The sequence below is a fragment of the Oreochromis niloticus genome, linkage group LG23 (assembly GCF_001858045.2).
Source record: "Oreochromis niloticus isolate F11D_XX linkage group LG23, O_niloticus_UMD_NMBU, whole genome shotgun sequence".
NCBI classification, from domain to species: domain Eukaryota; kingdom Metazoa; phylum Chordata; class Actinopteri; order Cichliformes; family Cichlidae; genus Oreochromis; species Oreochromis niloticus.
Genome location: NC_031986.2, coordinates 12,877,210 through 12,893,100, shown reverse-complemented (window position 1 = coordinate 12,893,100; position 15,891 = coordinate 12,877,210). Strand labels below are relative to the sequence as shown.

The 15,891-nt window shown below is 38.5% G+C and overlaps 1 protein-coding gene across 1 annotated transcript; it reads left to right on the top strand.

Annotated features, from left to right (window-relative positions):
• The first annotated feature begins 10,046 nt into the window (after positions 1–10,046).
• On the top strand, positions 10,047–15,361 carry LOC100704193 (inosine-uridine preferring nucleoside hydrolase). Its single transcript, XM_019351343.2, has 8 exons — positions 10,047–10,129; positions 12,267–12,449; positions 12,538–12,717; positions 12,841–12,952; positions 13,068–13,204; positions 13,357–13,434; positions 13,628–13,720; positions 13,811–15,361. Exons 2-8 carry the CDS (start codon positions 12,270–12,272, stop codon positions 13,961–13,963), a joined length of 933 nt encoding a protein of 310 aa, XP_019206888.1. The 5' UTR covers positions 10,047–10,129; positions 12,267–12,269; the 3' UTR covers positions 13,964–15,361.
• The last annotated feature ends 530 nt before the right edge of the window (positions 15,362–15,891 follow it).

The following is a 15,891-nucleotide window of genomic DNA, read 5'->3' as shown; positions in this document are numbered from 1 at the left end:
AAGAAGCTGAATACATTCAGACCTTTGCTCAGCTACTATTTTACTGTAACAATATACTCAGCATATGAGTTATGATATATATATATTTAACTCAATCATTTTAAAGTAGTTATAACTGCACCTGTAATAAACATGTTAATATTTGATTAGGATAACCCCTATAATATAAATTATAACATAATGCCAGCAACTTCAATAAATGCTTGGATGAAATGATAATTAATGCAATGACAAAGATGATGGTTATATAAAATAATCCCTATAATTCTACAAAGCTAAAACATCTTACTGTTCATCACTGATCAAAGAAAACAACAACCTCAGGTTTTTTATTAAGCACTGTCAACAGACTGAGGAAGAGTCAGAGGTCTATCGAGCCAAGTATTCCTTTAACTTTAATTAGTAATGATTTCATGAATATTCACATTAAATTTTTAACCATTAGAGAAAATAAGTATTCATGGCCATCTCACAGCTGTATCAGTGCATACAGCTACTTATACTCCCTGAAAAGCCTTCAGTTGGGACAGGGACTAAAAAGAGAGAGCATATTTCTCCAATGCTGGCTTCTCGATAAATCCAGATTCAAATTTAAAATCCTGCTCCTCACATACAAGGTCTTGAATAATCAGGCCCCATCTTATCTTGATGGCCTTATAGTACCATTTCCCCCATTAGAGCACTTCACTCTCACACTGCAGGCTTACTTGTTGTTGTTAAGGTTCAAAAATATAGGGAAGGACACACAGGAGGAATGCAAGTAACCACACTGGTCCAAAGGGTAAAGACGATGATTTTAATGAAATGACACGCGTGGGAGAATGAGCGGACTCCGTAAGCAGACAGCCCCACAATCTCATCCTCCTAACATCAAAATACAGTTTTATATGCATCAGAGTATATTTAGTGACGCCCCCTCATTGCGTCATCACATACATCAGCTTCAAAACCACAAATGTTCTATTTGACAACTTAAGGCACAATTAAAAAGTACACTGGCTTCCATCTTCTCCCCGGTGGTTTCCCGTAAGCCAGCTCCGCTCTCGCATCGTGCATCTACTGCTTCATCAGTCAACTCTCACCTACACCCTAACAGTGTGTGTGTGTATGTGTGTCTGTGCGTACACGTGCGAGGGCGCGTGCATGCTGTGTACTGCGTACGTGTCATGACCTCTCACTATTTGTCTGTCTGTGCGTGCACAGAGTGTGCATCTGCTCTCTGCACCTTAGTTGACCTCAACTTAGGCAACCAACCAGGCTCAGGCCATCCTGTGTGTAATGATCTTAACTTCTATGTAAAATGTATAAACTCATTATACAAACTCAGACTCTGGTTTTGGTTTCACTTTTGCAAAGCCTGCAACTTCAAAAGCCTATAACTTCCTGTCTCATCTTGGAGTTACTCTTTCACCCTGCAGTCTGCATAAACATTAACATTAACATTAACATCCACAGTTTAAAGTGGTTCTTTTTACTGGACCTGTAATAAAAACTAATATGATACCAATATGTTTGAACATCTGAATGCATCTAGGAAAGCAACATCACTATTAACACTGAAATGTTAATGATGATTATAAAAATAGCAGCAACTAATAGCAGGACAATATTTCTATTCCTGACATTGTTCCTAGAGTATTTAAAAGTAGAATGGGAGGCAGAGCCTTCAGTTTTCTTCCGTGGAACCAGCTTCCAGTTTGGATTCAGGAGACAGAAGCTCTACTTTTAAGATTAGGTTTTAAACGTTCCTTTTTTAATAAAGAATATAGTTAGGGCTGGATCAGGTGACCCTGATCTGTACCTTCCATCCATCCATCCGCTTATCCTTCTCAGGGTCGCGGGAGCCTATCCCAACTGTCACAGGGCGAGAGGCAGGGTACACCCTGGACAGGTCACCAGTCTGTTGCAGGGCTAACACATAGAGACAGACAACCATTCGCACCTATGGGCAATTAATCAATCCCCACAAGCTGCATGTCTTTGGACGGTGAGAGGAACCCGGAGTACCCGGAGGGAACCCACGCAAACACGGGGAGAACATGCAAACTCCACACAGAAAGACCCCGGCCTGATGGTGGAACTGAACTCAGGACCTTCTTGCTGTGCGGCAACAGTGCTAACCACTGTGCCACCGTGCTGCCTTCATCTGTACCTGTATTCACCTATTTTCACTTTCTATGCCCCTCTCTCCCTCTCTACAAAGTGTTAAAATGTGCTGGAGTAAATGTCTCAGAGTTGATTTTAACCCTCAAAGTGTGATTTAAACACTTTCTGATTTAAATTGTACTCAATGTTGGAGTTATTTGACAAAATGTATTCCATCAGTGTTAATTTAACTCTTAAAAGAGAAAATTCTAAATACTGTAACTCTGCACAGAGGTTGGTTAAAAACGTTAACTCTGTCATGAGTTAACTTAACAGCTTTAACTCTACATAGAGTTAATTTGAAATCAAGTTAAGCCCAGCCCTCCCAGACACCCCCAGTGCGGGCATTTTTCTTCATCGGTTGGAGCCTCATGGAAGAACGGTACCTGCATGCAGTTCTACAGGGTAAGTAGAATTATGTCAAACTTACTAAGATAGTTAGAAACTTGTGCTATAAAATGTATTTTGTGCTTGTGGCTCACATGATTGATAATCATGGGTATGTATTCAGTATGTTGTGTTCTTTATACTTGTGCCAAATAAATGCATACTAATTGTCTAAATTTAAAAAACTCAAAATCTCCTCTCAGGCACCTTCCCCCAAAATCAATCAGAGAGGAGTATGCTTTGGGCATTGTGATGCTGTTCCCCTCGCTCAAGGATCCATATGCAGACAAAGCCTATGTAATAGTCCATATTTATACAACACAAAATTATTTAATGATGGACATAAAAATTATCTGATATTTTGTTATGAGCTAAATCTGACAAAATATTTTGTGTTTTCACTTATCCAGGAGCACTTCTATGATGCAGCAAGGGGTGCAGGATACATTTCTTGGCGTCTGAAAACTGTCCAAAGAAAGATTCGTCGTGGATCTCCAACACCACCTATTAGGTTGACAGACAGTTCTTCAGGTGGCCCAAATCTCCAAAGGACTGTGAATGTTATACACCAGCTTGATGGGGATGCTTGCAAGGAGGCCATGTCTTTGCTCAAACATACTACAGACCATTCTGTGATTTTCCAGAAGATGAAAGAGACCTTTCAGCACCGTCAGAGGTTTGTTAATGACCCAAGCAGAAGCTTCCTAGATACAAAAGGACTGGTAAGTTAGAATTCGTTTTTTTAAAATGGTTTGGAATTTGGAGCTAGCAGTTGTTTCAAAAACAATTTTCTTTCTTAAAGGTGGAGCAAGACTTCACTCTCCTGTTCGATGACGACACATCCTCCAGGTTGCTTCAGAAATGGAAAACATTCTTCAGGCCAAATGCCACAAACGAGGCTAAGAAGCTCACTTCAAGTTGCTTCACTTGATGCAGTCAGCAGAAGGTCACCCAGAAAATCTTTAAGATGATTCTACAAGTGAGTTGTATTTTTTTGTATATTAAAGGTTAAAGCTGCATTCAGTGGCAAATATTAATTTGTTTCTGTGTTTTTTAACATTTAAATTCATACAATTAAGACAAATTAAATCTTTGTCCACTTTCTCTAGTTTTGCTCTTAGAATTTAATATAAAGTCAATAAATGTCTGTTTTGTTTGTATGTTCATCCTGAACTAATAATCCTATAGATTTTTTCTTGTGTATCTCTATAAATTGATCTACTTTTTGATAACTTTCAACAATAGATGAAAGACTCATAAGTCTCTTAACTTTCCCTGTTTTCATTGTAAAACAGATCAGTACATTTGATGAAATGGTATTAATTTTGTGTCTTTTAATCTTCAGCCTTTGAAAAAGAAATGGCATCGCTGTTGTTGTTGTCCTTCCACCACCACCAGGAGGACAAAGGGCTCCAAAAATCAGTGCAAGTGATGCAAGTCAGAGACTCGTAGTCTTTTAAAAGGTAATTATCTAATGAAATTTCAATAATATAAAAGTCTTTGAGCAATCTCTTCTACATTTATTTATTTTCTGTATTTGGACATCATTTCTGTGAATAATTTTCAGTTTCCTTATGTCAACCCCAGTCATGCTGCAGTCTGGAAGAGCATCTCTGCAATCAAAAAGGTCAGCAACCATACCTCCCTCAGAAGAGCAAGATTGACACCATCTACATCAGCATGGATAAGCATCTCTCCATGCCAGGCGAGCCACTCACTTGGTTCATTTGATGAACTTTTCAAAGCACATTTTGTGTTTAATTTGTCCCAAGTTAATATAAAGCTGGACTTGTTATTTGCAGTGCAGTGGAAGAAGACATGCCCGTCTTTTGTCAAACACGTGATTTACTTTTGGTTGAAGATGACATTTTTTATGGGAAACAAGTTGTTTACAGAGTGTTTTGATAACCATCTATATGCATTCAGAGGAGAGATGCATAGTGAAAATGTCATATAAAGTTTAATAAACCTTTTGATATGAAAAGGTCATACAATGTTTCAGATTAGACAGTGTACATTGTACCGTCATTCACAATTTTTTGATGACACAATAAATGTCCTTTTTGGGAACATTTATTGTGTGCAATGTCATTCTTTCTCAGAGTTTAATTTTAACACTTTTCAGTGTAGAAAGCCTGACACTAAAGGGAGTGAAGCCAACACTAACCAGAAGGTTAAAAATTGTATCTCAGCAGAGTCACTTATTCAGTCTCTAAAGTGTTATTTTAACTCTGTTTTGAGAGTTAAAACATGAACTCTGGCACAGTGTTAAATATTCTAACTATTTCAAAAATGTTGATTTAACTCTAAAGAGTGTAGAGCTATATAAACCCTGAAAAAGTGTTGAAAATGACTCTGTGGGAGTTCATTTAACACTGGTCATTTTGCTGTGTATGACTGTTGTTGTGATTTTGTGTTATATAAATAATATTTAATGTTATTTATTTAATGTATATATTGAATAGTTCTTATTATTATTATTATTTTAAATTGTTTGTTTGATCCTCACATGATCTGATCTTCCTTTCTTTTAAATTGAGGGCACAAAAAAAACGTTGAACAAGGATTTAGTGGAGCTGATAAATAAGATGTGGCTGGCCAAAACCTGACTCACAAGATGTAAGGTGATAGAATATAATATATATGTGTTATATTATAGCTAGGGATGCAACGATACCAATTTTTTCAAACCGATCCGATACCGATACTTGGATCTGAGTACTTGCCGATACCGAGTACAAAAACCGATACTTCTACCACACACAAGTTAAACTTAACCAGTAGTAAAGAAACGACCCCAGACAACTCTTTAACACAAACGAAACGTTTACTGAACGTAAGGGCAGAGACAAATACTGTACAACACATCCCTTTTTTAAACTCAAATGATATTCCAATTCCTTAACCAAATGAAATACACTGTATAAATGAAATAATTCCCTTTCAAATTATATTAAACAACCCAACTTATGTTATCACCTTTTGGTAAGTGACTCACTAATATACACTCCAAAACACGTTATATAAATCCACTAAACATACAATATTCACACATGGGCCCCACACACACTCACATTCACACTTGTTGCAGGCCTGTTTGTTGCTCACGCCGGACGATGGAGAAAAATCCTCTTCTCCCCAGTAAGAGCACAAAAGTCTGACTTACAGTTCCGTTGCTCGGTAGGTCGCCATTCACCAGTCCCACACTAAATCCACTCCCTGCAGACCCGATGCTGTCTCTGCTACAGCGCGTTAGCCCGTCACTGTCCAGCTCTCCGACAGTCCATAGCAGCTGCCTCCGTGGCGCAGCCAAGCAGTCCGGGCTAGCCTTTAGCCTCGGCGGTCATGGCTGGAAACACAGTTTTCCACGGTGGTGCGACTGTTGAAACAAAAAGTCACTTCACCCACACTCTGTTGCGAAGCTCTCACACGGTTAGCTTTCTAGTCACACACTCTTTTGTGCAAGTTAACCTCAGTAAAACTAGCCGAGTCTCTCACTTTGGTTCAACTAACCTCGTGCATCTCTCCATGCCGTTCTCTTCTGTGAACTGTGAACACCTTATGTGGCGTTCAAGTCCATGGGAATTATGAGTATCTACTCCCAAATTCCCATCCGGGCTACATTAGTATCGGTTCATGGTATCGGTTGACTTTTACGAGTACGAGTACGCACACATTTTACAGTATCGGCCCCGATACCCGATACCAGTATCGGGATCGGTGCATCCCTAATTATAGCCATATATTATATATAATATAAGGTCATCTCCAACTCATGCGTTGTGGTGGTACTTTTATGATATAATAGAAAGTCTTACTAAATAAAGGATGCCTTGACATTCTGAAATAAAGTGTAGTTTTAAAGTACCACTAACATCTCATCAGCACATCCTTGACCTTTCTAGTTTTAGCATCCGTCATTGTTAAATGTCTGTGGAGTAAATTTCATGCTTTTGCACCCCAATGACAAGTTCAGGGTCCTTAGGAGTATAGGCTAGCTGAATGCAATGTGGCTTCTCAGGAAAGTGATCAGATGATCTTCTTACCTTTTTGAGCAAGTGACTGTCAAGGAACAAGATGCCACTTGCTCAAAGCTCAAATTATGTGAGAAGTTCATTTTTATGCATGGATTTTACTCTATGGCATCACATGTGTGAGTTAAAGCTACATAAATCTTTTTAATTCAATGATTTGATTTTATTATTTTTTTTAATTTAAAGGTGTCATGATTGAAATCCAATGAGCAGATTGTTCACTTAAACAGCACTCAGCCACCTTTTAAATTACTAAATCTGGTCCCACACTTTACAATAACGCAGAGTTATTTCACCTTTGAATTAAATCATATATATGTAAGCAAAAATAAAGGCTAAAGCTTTTCTTAAGTCTGCCTCAAAACCATATGAATCACCCTTTATGTTTGGTTATATCCCACCCAAATCTCCTCATGCAAACATGTAAAAACTCAGGTTGTGGTGGAGCGGTCGCTCGCTTTATAATGGATTCTAGATGGCCCAAAAAATTTAATTAAATTTAGAAATAAATGTAATTAAATAGTTAAGGAGCTTCAAGTATTTCTGCAATATAATCCAGTTAACTAACTTCTTAAAAAACACATAGTCCTAGCAGAAAATTATCAATGCATTTTTCTTTTTTTAATTCATTCATTTGCTTATATTTACACTGTACCGTGGCAGCAAGATATTAGCAAACACAGGTGTACTGTCAAGTGTGAGTGGCGATATATACTGCAGGATTACTTTTCACACCTGCTCGAATCAAGTGTCAAGAATGCAGTTTAGCACAGCCTGTAATATAATGAGTTAACACACCTTTCACAATCATGCTTCAGCCCTACAGAGATTTGTGTTCAACAACAGTTTGTAGGAAGTGTCGTTGGGATATAGACACGTCCAACCTGATCCTCAAGTTCACTCTTGCTTCTCATAAGAGTAAGAAATCACACCCCTTTACAATAACACCTTTTTGTTGAGTGTCCTCAGACTAAACTCCTCTAAGCAGAGGTGAAAAGATAGAGTTAGATTGAGGTTTTTGCAAACGATGTAACCACACATGATCTGTGGTGATCAAATGAACTTGGAGTCTGACTTTATGTAGGGATGAGTCTCTTTCATTAAGACATGTGGACCTGTTTTGGCACAACTGTATCCCTGGGGGAGTGTGGTGTATCATGCTAATGAAAGATGCCCCCATATATTTCTATACGCTCTTCAACAATGAACTTAAAAGTTGGATGAAACAACAATATTTGTAATGTAGTGTGCACCCCCATGTGTGGTGTTCTTACCTTTATAACCAATGTGTAAGCTGTTTTCTATCTAAATAAAGTGTAGTTGTTTTTTCAAGTACCACAGCAAAACCATCAGCATATCTTTGTCTTTCCTCATTTTAACCTCAGTTATTGTTAAATGCACCTGCGGGGAAAGTCTGACAGCAGGTAGTTTGGATATTGCTGCTCTTGCATCAGATTACTGTAAACTAAAAAGAATGTACCAAAGGTTTGAGGATAGTGGCCACATATAAACATTTGCAACAACAACTTGCCAGTTGGTATGTTGAAGTTTGGGTTTCTCTGGATGTCTAATCAGATGATCTTTTTATCTGTGCAAGCAAGTGACTGCCAAGAATCCACGCCTCACTTGCTCAAAGCTCACGTTCTACCACAATAAGAAGAAAAAAAATGCACTGCATGGGCTCAGAAACACTTCTTGAAACACAGTTCACCGTGCCATCCACAAATGCAGGTCAAAGCTCTATCATGCAAAGAAAAAAAGAAGAAGAAACAAGACCCAGAAATGCAACCAAAACCCTTTCAAGAAAGACTGAAGCAAAATGGAAAACTGTTCTGTGGACGGACAAATCGAAACTTGAAATTGTTTTTGCAAGTCATTTATGCTGCGTTCTCCAGACTAAAGAGGAGAGGGACCTGAAATCAAGTTTCAAGTTTTATTTGTAATATACAGGTAACAAGAGCATATCACTACCGGCAACGAAACTCTTAGTCTCAGAGCCACCTTAATATTACATGTACGAAAGAAAAAGTAAAATAAATAAATACAGATTACTAAAATTACTGTAGCACTGGGAGAGAGAGAGAGAGAGAGAGAGAGAGAGAGAGAGAGGGGGGGGGGGGGAGCAAACGGCTAACAAACATTCGTCATACACTGAGAATAGGAGACAAATCAACAATACACCTCTTCCAATTAATGGCTAATTAACATTGTGCAAAAGATTCAGTAAGCCACGTCAGTGTCTACTGTCTGTCTACTGTTTACGATCATAGCCAAGTGGCTAACAAAATTAAACAGAAGTTTTCCCAAACCCTACTAATGAATGTTATCTTGTTTCGGGATACATGTCTACCTGCCATTATTCAAAGACTCATCTGCTTACATTTATCTTTTGCTCGTTTCTCTTCTTCTTTTCTCTTTTTTTTCCTAAACTGAGGACCTGATGGCTTTGACCTTTTCTTGTCCATCTTCTATCAGTAATTTTGCACTTCAGGAAAGAATAATTAATACATAATAGGCTTGGATCGACAATATAATGAATGAAATGTGGTTTATTTGGAAGCCACCCCCCGCCCCCCTTTTGTGCTTTTGTGCTTTTGTGCTTGTTGGTTGGTTTGTTTTTCGTCTTATTTTGCGAGCTGGTTATTACATGCCGCTCCAGCCAGCCAGCGAATCCCCCGCCGCTCCGCCCCTCTCCCCCCTGTGCAGAAAGCAGCAGGCGCACCTCGTAAATTACTCCCCGCCCTCATTCCCCGCAAATGGGCAATAGAATACCAATCAGTGCCCATGCAATCACAAAAATGCGCTTCCATGATGTTGGGGCAGCATAGGCGCAATCAACTTTTTTTTGCCGATGGCATGATGCCCCCCTGTAATATCAAAAACCGCAACTGGCGGCTGTAGTGCAAACATCCTCAGCCATCACAGAAATAAGACCCACTGTTTGACCGCTTTTGTGATCACATCTACGCGATATGACCAGCTCAGATCCTCACTGACGTTAATCCCCAGGAACCCGAAGCATCTGACTCTCTCCATCTCCGTCCCCTCGATATAAATGGGGTGTGCCCTCCACCCTGCGGACTCCGATGTACAGTACAGTAGTACATTTTCTCAGTTGAAACATTAGATATGTTTTTGTGCCGCGCTGTGAATAAAATGTGGTTTCACAAGGCTTGTAAGTCACTGCCGCCTGTTTTTATTTTCATCTTAAACTTTGCCACCGCTTTTTTTTTTTTTTTTTTTTTTTTTTAATTGCAGTTGTAGTTTTTAAGATGGCACATCAAATCCATCAGTAAACTGTCCTTTCTGATTTTTGGATCAATTATTGTTAAATGTGCTGATAGCAGGTAATTTGGATGTTGAAAATCTTCCATCAACTGGCAAACCAGCAAGAGAACTTGATGCGGCTTCATAAGAACATATAAACACTGGAAATACCAAGTCACGAGTGGTATATTGAAGTTTCAGTTTCTCTTAGTGTCTCAGTTGATCTTTTCATTGGTGTAAGCGAGTAGCTGCCAAAAACTCAGAACTTGCTTGCTTAAAACTCACATCATACCAAGGTAAGAACTAAAAATATTATGCAAGAAATTCATTTATATGCATAAATTTAACTCTGTGCCATTGCATGCAAAAGTTAAAGCCCTTTTTAGATATTAAAAGGTTGAATGATTGAATTCCACTGAACAGACAAAGTAGGGGTGAGTTTAAAAACTCGATTACTTCGATTCAAATCCATTTTAGTTTGAATAATGAGATTTCGATTCATTAAACAATGAATCTATTCTTAAATATAAATGTATTTTCCCAGAAACGGTTAAAACTCACGAAACTATTTTAACAACCTCCAAACAGCTAAAACAGCAAATGAGAGCAGGTACACGGGAAAAGGTGTAAACGCAAAGCGCGGAACCCCCGCAGGACTTATGTAAACATCTCGCAAATTGTGAAGCTGCAAGTTTCATCACTCTCCGACCAAAATTCACTGAATCAGGGCAAAAGAAGGCCAAAACTACTCTTCACGTTTGATAAATATCGTCATTAATTTCCTCTTACTTTGGCAGTTTTGCTCCCATAAAATCACTTCCTGCACAGCTCTGTCTCTCAGTGTACTCAGACACCAGTTTCCAATAAAAAATCTCTATTTTCTGCATTATCTCTTCGTTTATTGCGCACAGTCTACCGTTGTGTACAGCGCTGTCGGCTGCTGTTTTGTTGTTGTTGTTGTTGTTTTCAGAAATTACCTGCGACAAGAAAGCCTCATTTCTGCTGTTCAATATCGAAGAAATGTAAACTTTTTAAAATTATCCCAGATTGAAAACCGGTTAGCTGTGTATCTAACAAAACCTCTGTCACTTTGCTCTGCTTCACTTCAGCAGCATCGGGTAAAGTTCATATGTTCATTCATGTTTTGTTTTTTTCGTTTTTGATCTACTGTAGAATATTTTTAAGGTTATCTGCTATAAAAAGCCAGGCCTTCATGTTTTTCTGTGTTTTATCCTCAGTTAATTGTGAAGTGTCAGCTTTGTTTTTATACATAATACAAAAATATGGATATGTAGGATCAGAATTATAATATTTCTGACTGTCTGAGTCAAAATTGAATCCAATCGGGACCTCGTGTGAATCGGAATCAAATCAATTATAGAAATCAAAATCGATACCCAGCCTAACCTAAAGTATCCAGTACTTAACACCAACCAAGGTATTTAGCAAACACAGCTATACCGACACGTGTGAGTGGGAAAATATGCTGCAGGATTACTTTACATACTTGCTGAAATAAAGTATCAAGATTGCAGTTTAGCACAGATTGTAAGTAGAAGGCCAAGACCCTTCATGCTTAATAAATGCAGAGGTAAAAGGGCATCATATTTTACTTACAGCAGTTGATGAAATTTTCTAAATTTTTACTGTATTACACTAAAAAATGAAAATGTTCGTCGTAGCTTGCTAAATTATCTTAATTATTTAGCAATTAGCTTTTTTGTAACAGTCTCCTTACACATTAATACTAAGATAAAGACACCCATTAGGCCAGGGTGGGGAACTCCAGACCTAAAGGGCTGGTGTCCTGCAGGTTTTAGATATCACCCTGGGTCAGCACACCTGAATCAAATGATTAGTTCAATATCAGATTAGTTCATTGCAGAACGTCAAGACATGTCGGGGAGGTAATTTAGCCATTTAAATCAGCTGTGTTGAATCGAGGACACGTCTAAAACCTGCATCACACCGGCCCTCCCCCACTCCTGCATTAGGCGATTACCAAAGGATACAGGTTTACACCTTAAGAGTCTGCTTGCTCAACCCATCTTCCTGTGCATTATTTTTAAATGCATTTTAAATTTGTATCTAAAACATATTCCCCCTGCGTCTACCATAAAAACCAGTAAAAAGCAGCCTTTCAATCTAACCTCATGTTCATATTTAGGAATGGCTGCAAAACATGTGGTTGTGCTATAAGAGAAAGGTTTTGAGAGTGTGAAAAGAAAAATACTATATTGTGTTTTTTTCTGTATAAATATTTGTAGTTCTCTGTGTGTTTGCCTGTTTCCCTCATCTGACAGCTCAAATAGGCGCCAATTAGACAAGCGGTTAAAAAATGGAGGGATAGATGGTGCCAGATCCTTTTAGAGGAATGAGGTGTGCATTATTAGAAAGAATCACGCTTAAAGTTTGAATCCTGTGATTGAACACAGGATGAAGAAGAAGCTCATCATTGATGTGGATGCTGGGGTGGATGATGCTATTGCCATCATGATGGCCCTCTCCACACCTAATGTGGAAGTTTTGGGGATCACCTGCTGCCATGGCAACACATCTGTAAAGAACGTCCTCAGAAATGTCCTGCGTGTCCTGAAAGTCTGCAACAGGCTGGACATAAGTTTGTGTGACGCTGTAAGAGAGCCTTTGTACATGAATATGTTGGCAGATCTGTTCTTACATCCAGCCTATAATACTCATACAGATTCCAGTGTATCGTGGCTGCTCAAAGTCTCTGGTGGCCCGTACAATCAATGCAAATGATTTCTTTGGGACAGACGGGTTTGGGGACGTTCCCGATCCACATGCTCCAGGCCTGGATCTGGTGCAGAAGAAGAAAGCTGAACTGGCCATTATCGACCTTGTGAACGAGAACGCTGGAGAGGTGAGTTTCTGCACCATTAAGCTTTTTATATGAATGAAAATGTTAACTTTCCTGTGATATGCGTGTACTAACAAGGTTATGGGGCACAAAAATCATCAATACAACTCTGTCTCTGGCCTTCAGGTGATCCTCGTAGCCACTGCCCCCCTCACTAACCTGGCTGTTGCAGTGCAGTTGGAGCCTTCCTTGCCTAAAAAGCTGAAGGCGCTCTACATCATGGGGGGAAACATTGAATGTAGGTTGTCTCCTCAGAGAGTATTGTCTCTGTGTCTCATGATCCATTTGTGATTTTAGTTTTATATATGTCTGAAATATGTAACAATAAGGTCTGTGTTTGTGTCTGTGTGCAGCCAGGGGTAACGTCACAATATGTGGAGAGTTTAACTTTGTATGTGACCCAGAGGCGGCTTACAATGTGTTGGACCGCTACACATGCCCAACCTACATCGCCACCTGGGAGTTCACCTGCAGGAACAGCCTGCCATGGGTGAGGAGAGAAACAAGTTGAATGAGGGCTTCAGTTCTGTTGCAATGAATAATGTCTGAACAGTTTTAAAGTTTTAAAGGATCTCTGCTAACACTGAGTTTGTATTTCAATTAATATTTGAAAATATCTCACATTCCTTTTTTCTCCCTTAGTCTTTCTGTGATACCTGGTTTTGCTTACATACTGAAAAATCAGACTTTGTGGAAAAGATTTCACGCCACTCAAGAAAGGTAAGAGTGTGTCTTAAGTCATCACTTTGTACATGAAAATAATCTCCAGTTTGCATTTAGTTTAACCCATCTTCAGTATTGCGTACATACTACTGGCAGACCTTTGCTTAAGTCTTGGTGCTCCACTGGTGACATTGGCAACTTGCAGAATATTACAAGATATCTAAATACCTCTCACACACTGTGTGAACAGAAAGCTAAAGAACAAGGGAATCTGTTTGATCCCTGTGACGCCTACGCCATGGCTGCAGCCATCGACGATGCATTCATAACTGAGAGCGAAGAGGTAAGTGACTGATGCTTTTTTTGTCCGGTTGCAGTGGAAAACATTTGAGCTAAACTCATTGTTTAATGAATTCTTGTGTTCCTTATTTAGGTTGCAGTGACTGTGGAGTTGGAGGGGATGTATACCCGAGGTATGATGGTGCTGGACTACATGGAGAAGCTGAAAAAAGTACACACAGTCTTCATTATGAAGAAAGTCGACTTAGAGAAGTTCAAGGAAATGTTAATTAATGCAGTCAAATAGAGTGATTCTGTAAGCTCTGAGGCCTGAGTATAGTTTATCATAACAAATAATGCCCTTTTTGCTACAGTCGGACAAACCATTCAGAAACAATTTGTCCAAATTGGTTTTGAAAAAGTTAAACAGATCAGTCACTCCAACACCATCTGACAGAAACTGCTTAGTTTACTGCCAAGTTTGCGTCGACTGTGTGGTGGTAAATAAAGAAGCTGGTAGTTAATTCTTTCTAAATACCTGAGAGCCATGAAATGAGGCTAGCCACATTACACGTATATTTATTTACATTTGCAATATAAATTTGATGATACAAAACATACTAAGAGACATTAAAAAGTACAGATTTTTTTTGTATATACAAATAAACAATTACAATGAATCAAAAAGGGATTGATTGCACATTTCACTCGGAAGGTTTTGCAAGGCCAAGATGCCATGTCCACGTTGTGCGATTGCTAATGCAATTCAAGACTCTGACCTCTAACCCACTAACCCTAACTCCTGAAAAACAAACCCTAACCCCTAACCTATTAATCCTAACACTCTAAAACTTGTGCCATAATTGCAAAAGGTGTATGAGCAGAACTTTGTGCCATCAGAAACTGAATATGAATAAGTTAAATTCGAATTTGAATTGCTCACATTGAATATGAATTGCTCAACTTGAATGAAAGCTTATAAAACTGAATTCCAATTAGCCTAATTTGAAATCCAATGTATTGGTTTGAAAATGATGGTCACTAAATTTAAACCGAATTTTATATTTTGAAAATGAATTAATTTAATTTGAAATTGTATCCCATCCCTCTTTAAATGTAGCTCTTGAAAGCTTTCAGTTTCACTTCTCGCCATTCAATTTCAGTTCATAAATTCAATTTCAGTTCTTAAATTCAGTTTTTGGGGTCATACATCCAGGCCCTTTGTGAAAGCTGCAGAGTAATCAAGCACCTATAGAGCTATGTGGTACCTGCGGACCTGCGGCATCTTGAGCTGGAGCGGGGCACAGATTAAGTATTCAGAAGTCATTCATCATGTCAAATGACCGGCGGATAAACTCTCAGGTTGGTAATAAATGAATTGCCAGTATAAGAAAAAACATCTTGTAAACCGATAACAATCTAACAGTTGGGTTAAAAACGCTATTTTAGCTTAGTTTGCCCTGGGTTCAGCTTTGACAAATATGATCGACTGTTTCTAGTAGAATTCCAAAGTTGTCATCTTGTACCCTCTCAGAGCCCTGTATGCTTGCAGACACCCCTACAGTAGGGAAATGTGCAAAAGAATTCCAAACCATTGTATTTTAGGTTTATTTATGTCTTACACGGCATCCCAACTCTTTAGCTAACTTAATAACTTTAGATAAAGTGAATAGTTGGTCTAATTCATTAGTGCAGCATTACTGGATCGCCCTGGTTTGAAATGATATGATATGATATATGACTATCACTGTTTAACTACCATAATAATTATTAATAATTCTTGGGTTACTGAGTGTATGATTAATTACTGTTTTTTTTAAACAAAAAATACCTGAAATACAAAGTTGAGCAATTCAGATTCAATCTGAGCAATTCACATCCAAATTTAACTGATTCAAATTCAGTTTCTGATGGCACAAAGTTCAGCCCATACCCTTCACCCTCTTTTCCTCGTCTTTCCCGTATTCTAATCATAGTCCTGGCTAGATAAAGCTGAAGTTGCAATACATAAATGGAATATCTAAAACACAAAGACAGTTTTTGCTCAATTTTTTAAATCAATTGTATTTATACAGCGCCAAATCACAACAACAGTTGCCTCAAGGCATTTTACATTGTAAGGTAAATACCCTACAATATTACAAAGAAAATTGAGGAAAACCCCAACAATCATATAGTGGGAAGGAAAAACTCCCTTTTAACAGGAAGAAACCTCCAGCAAACCAGACTCAGGGA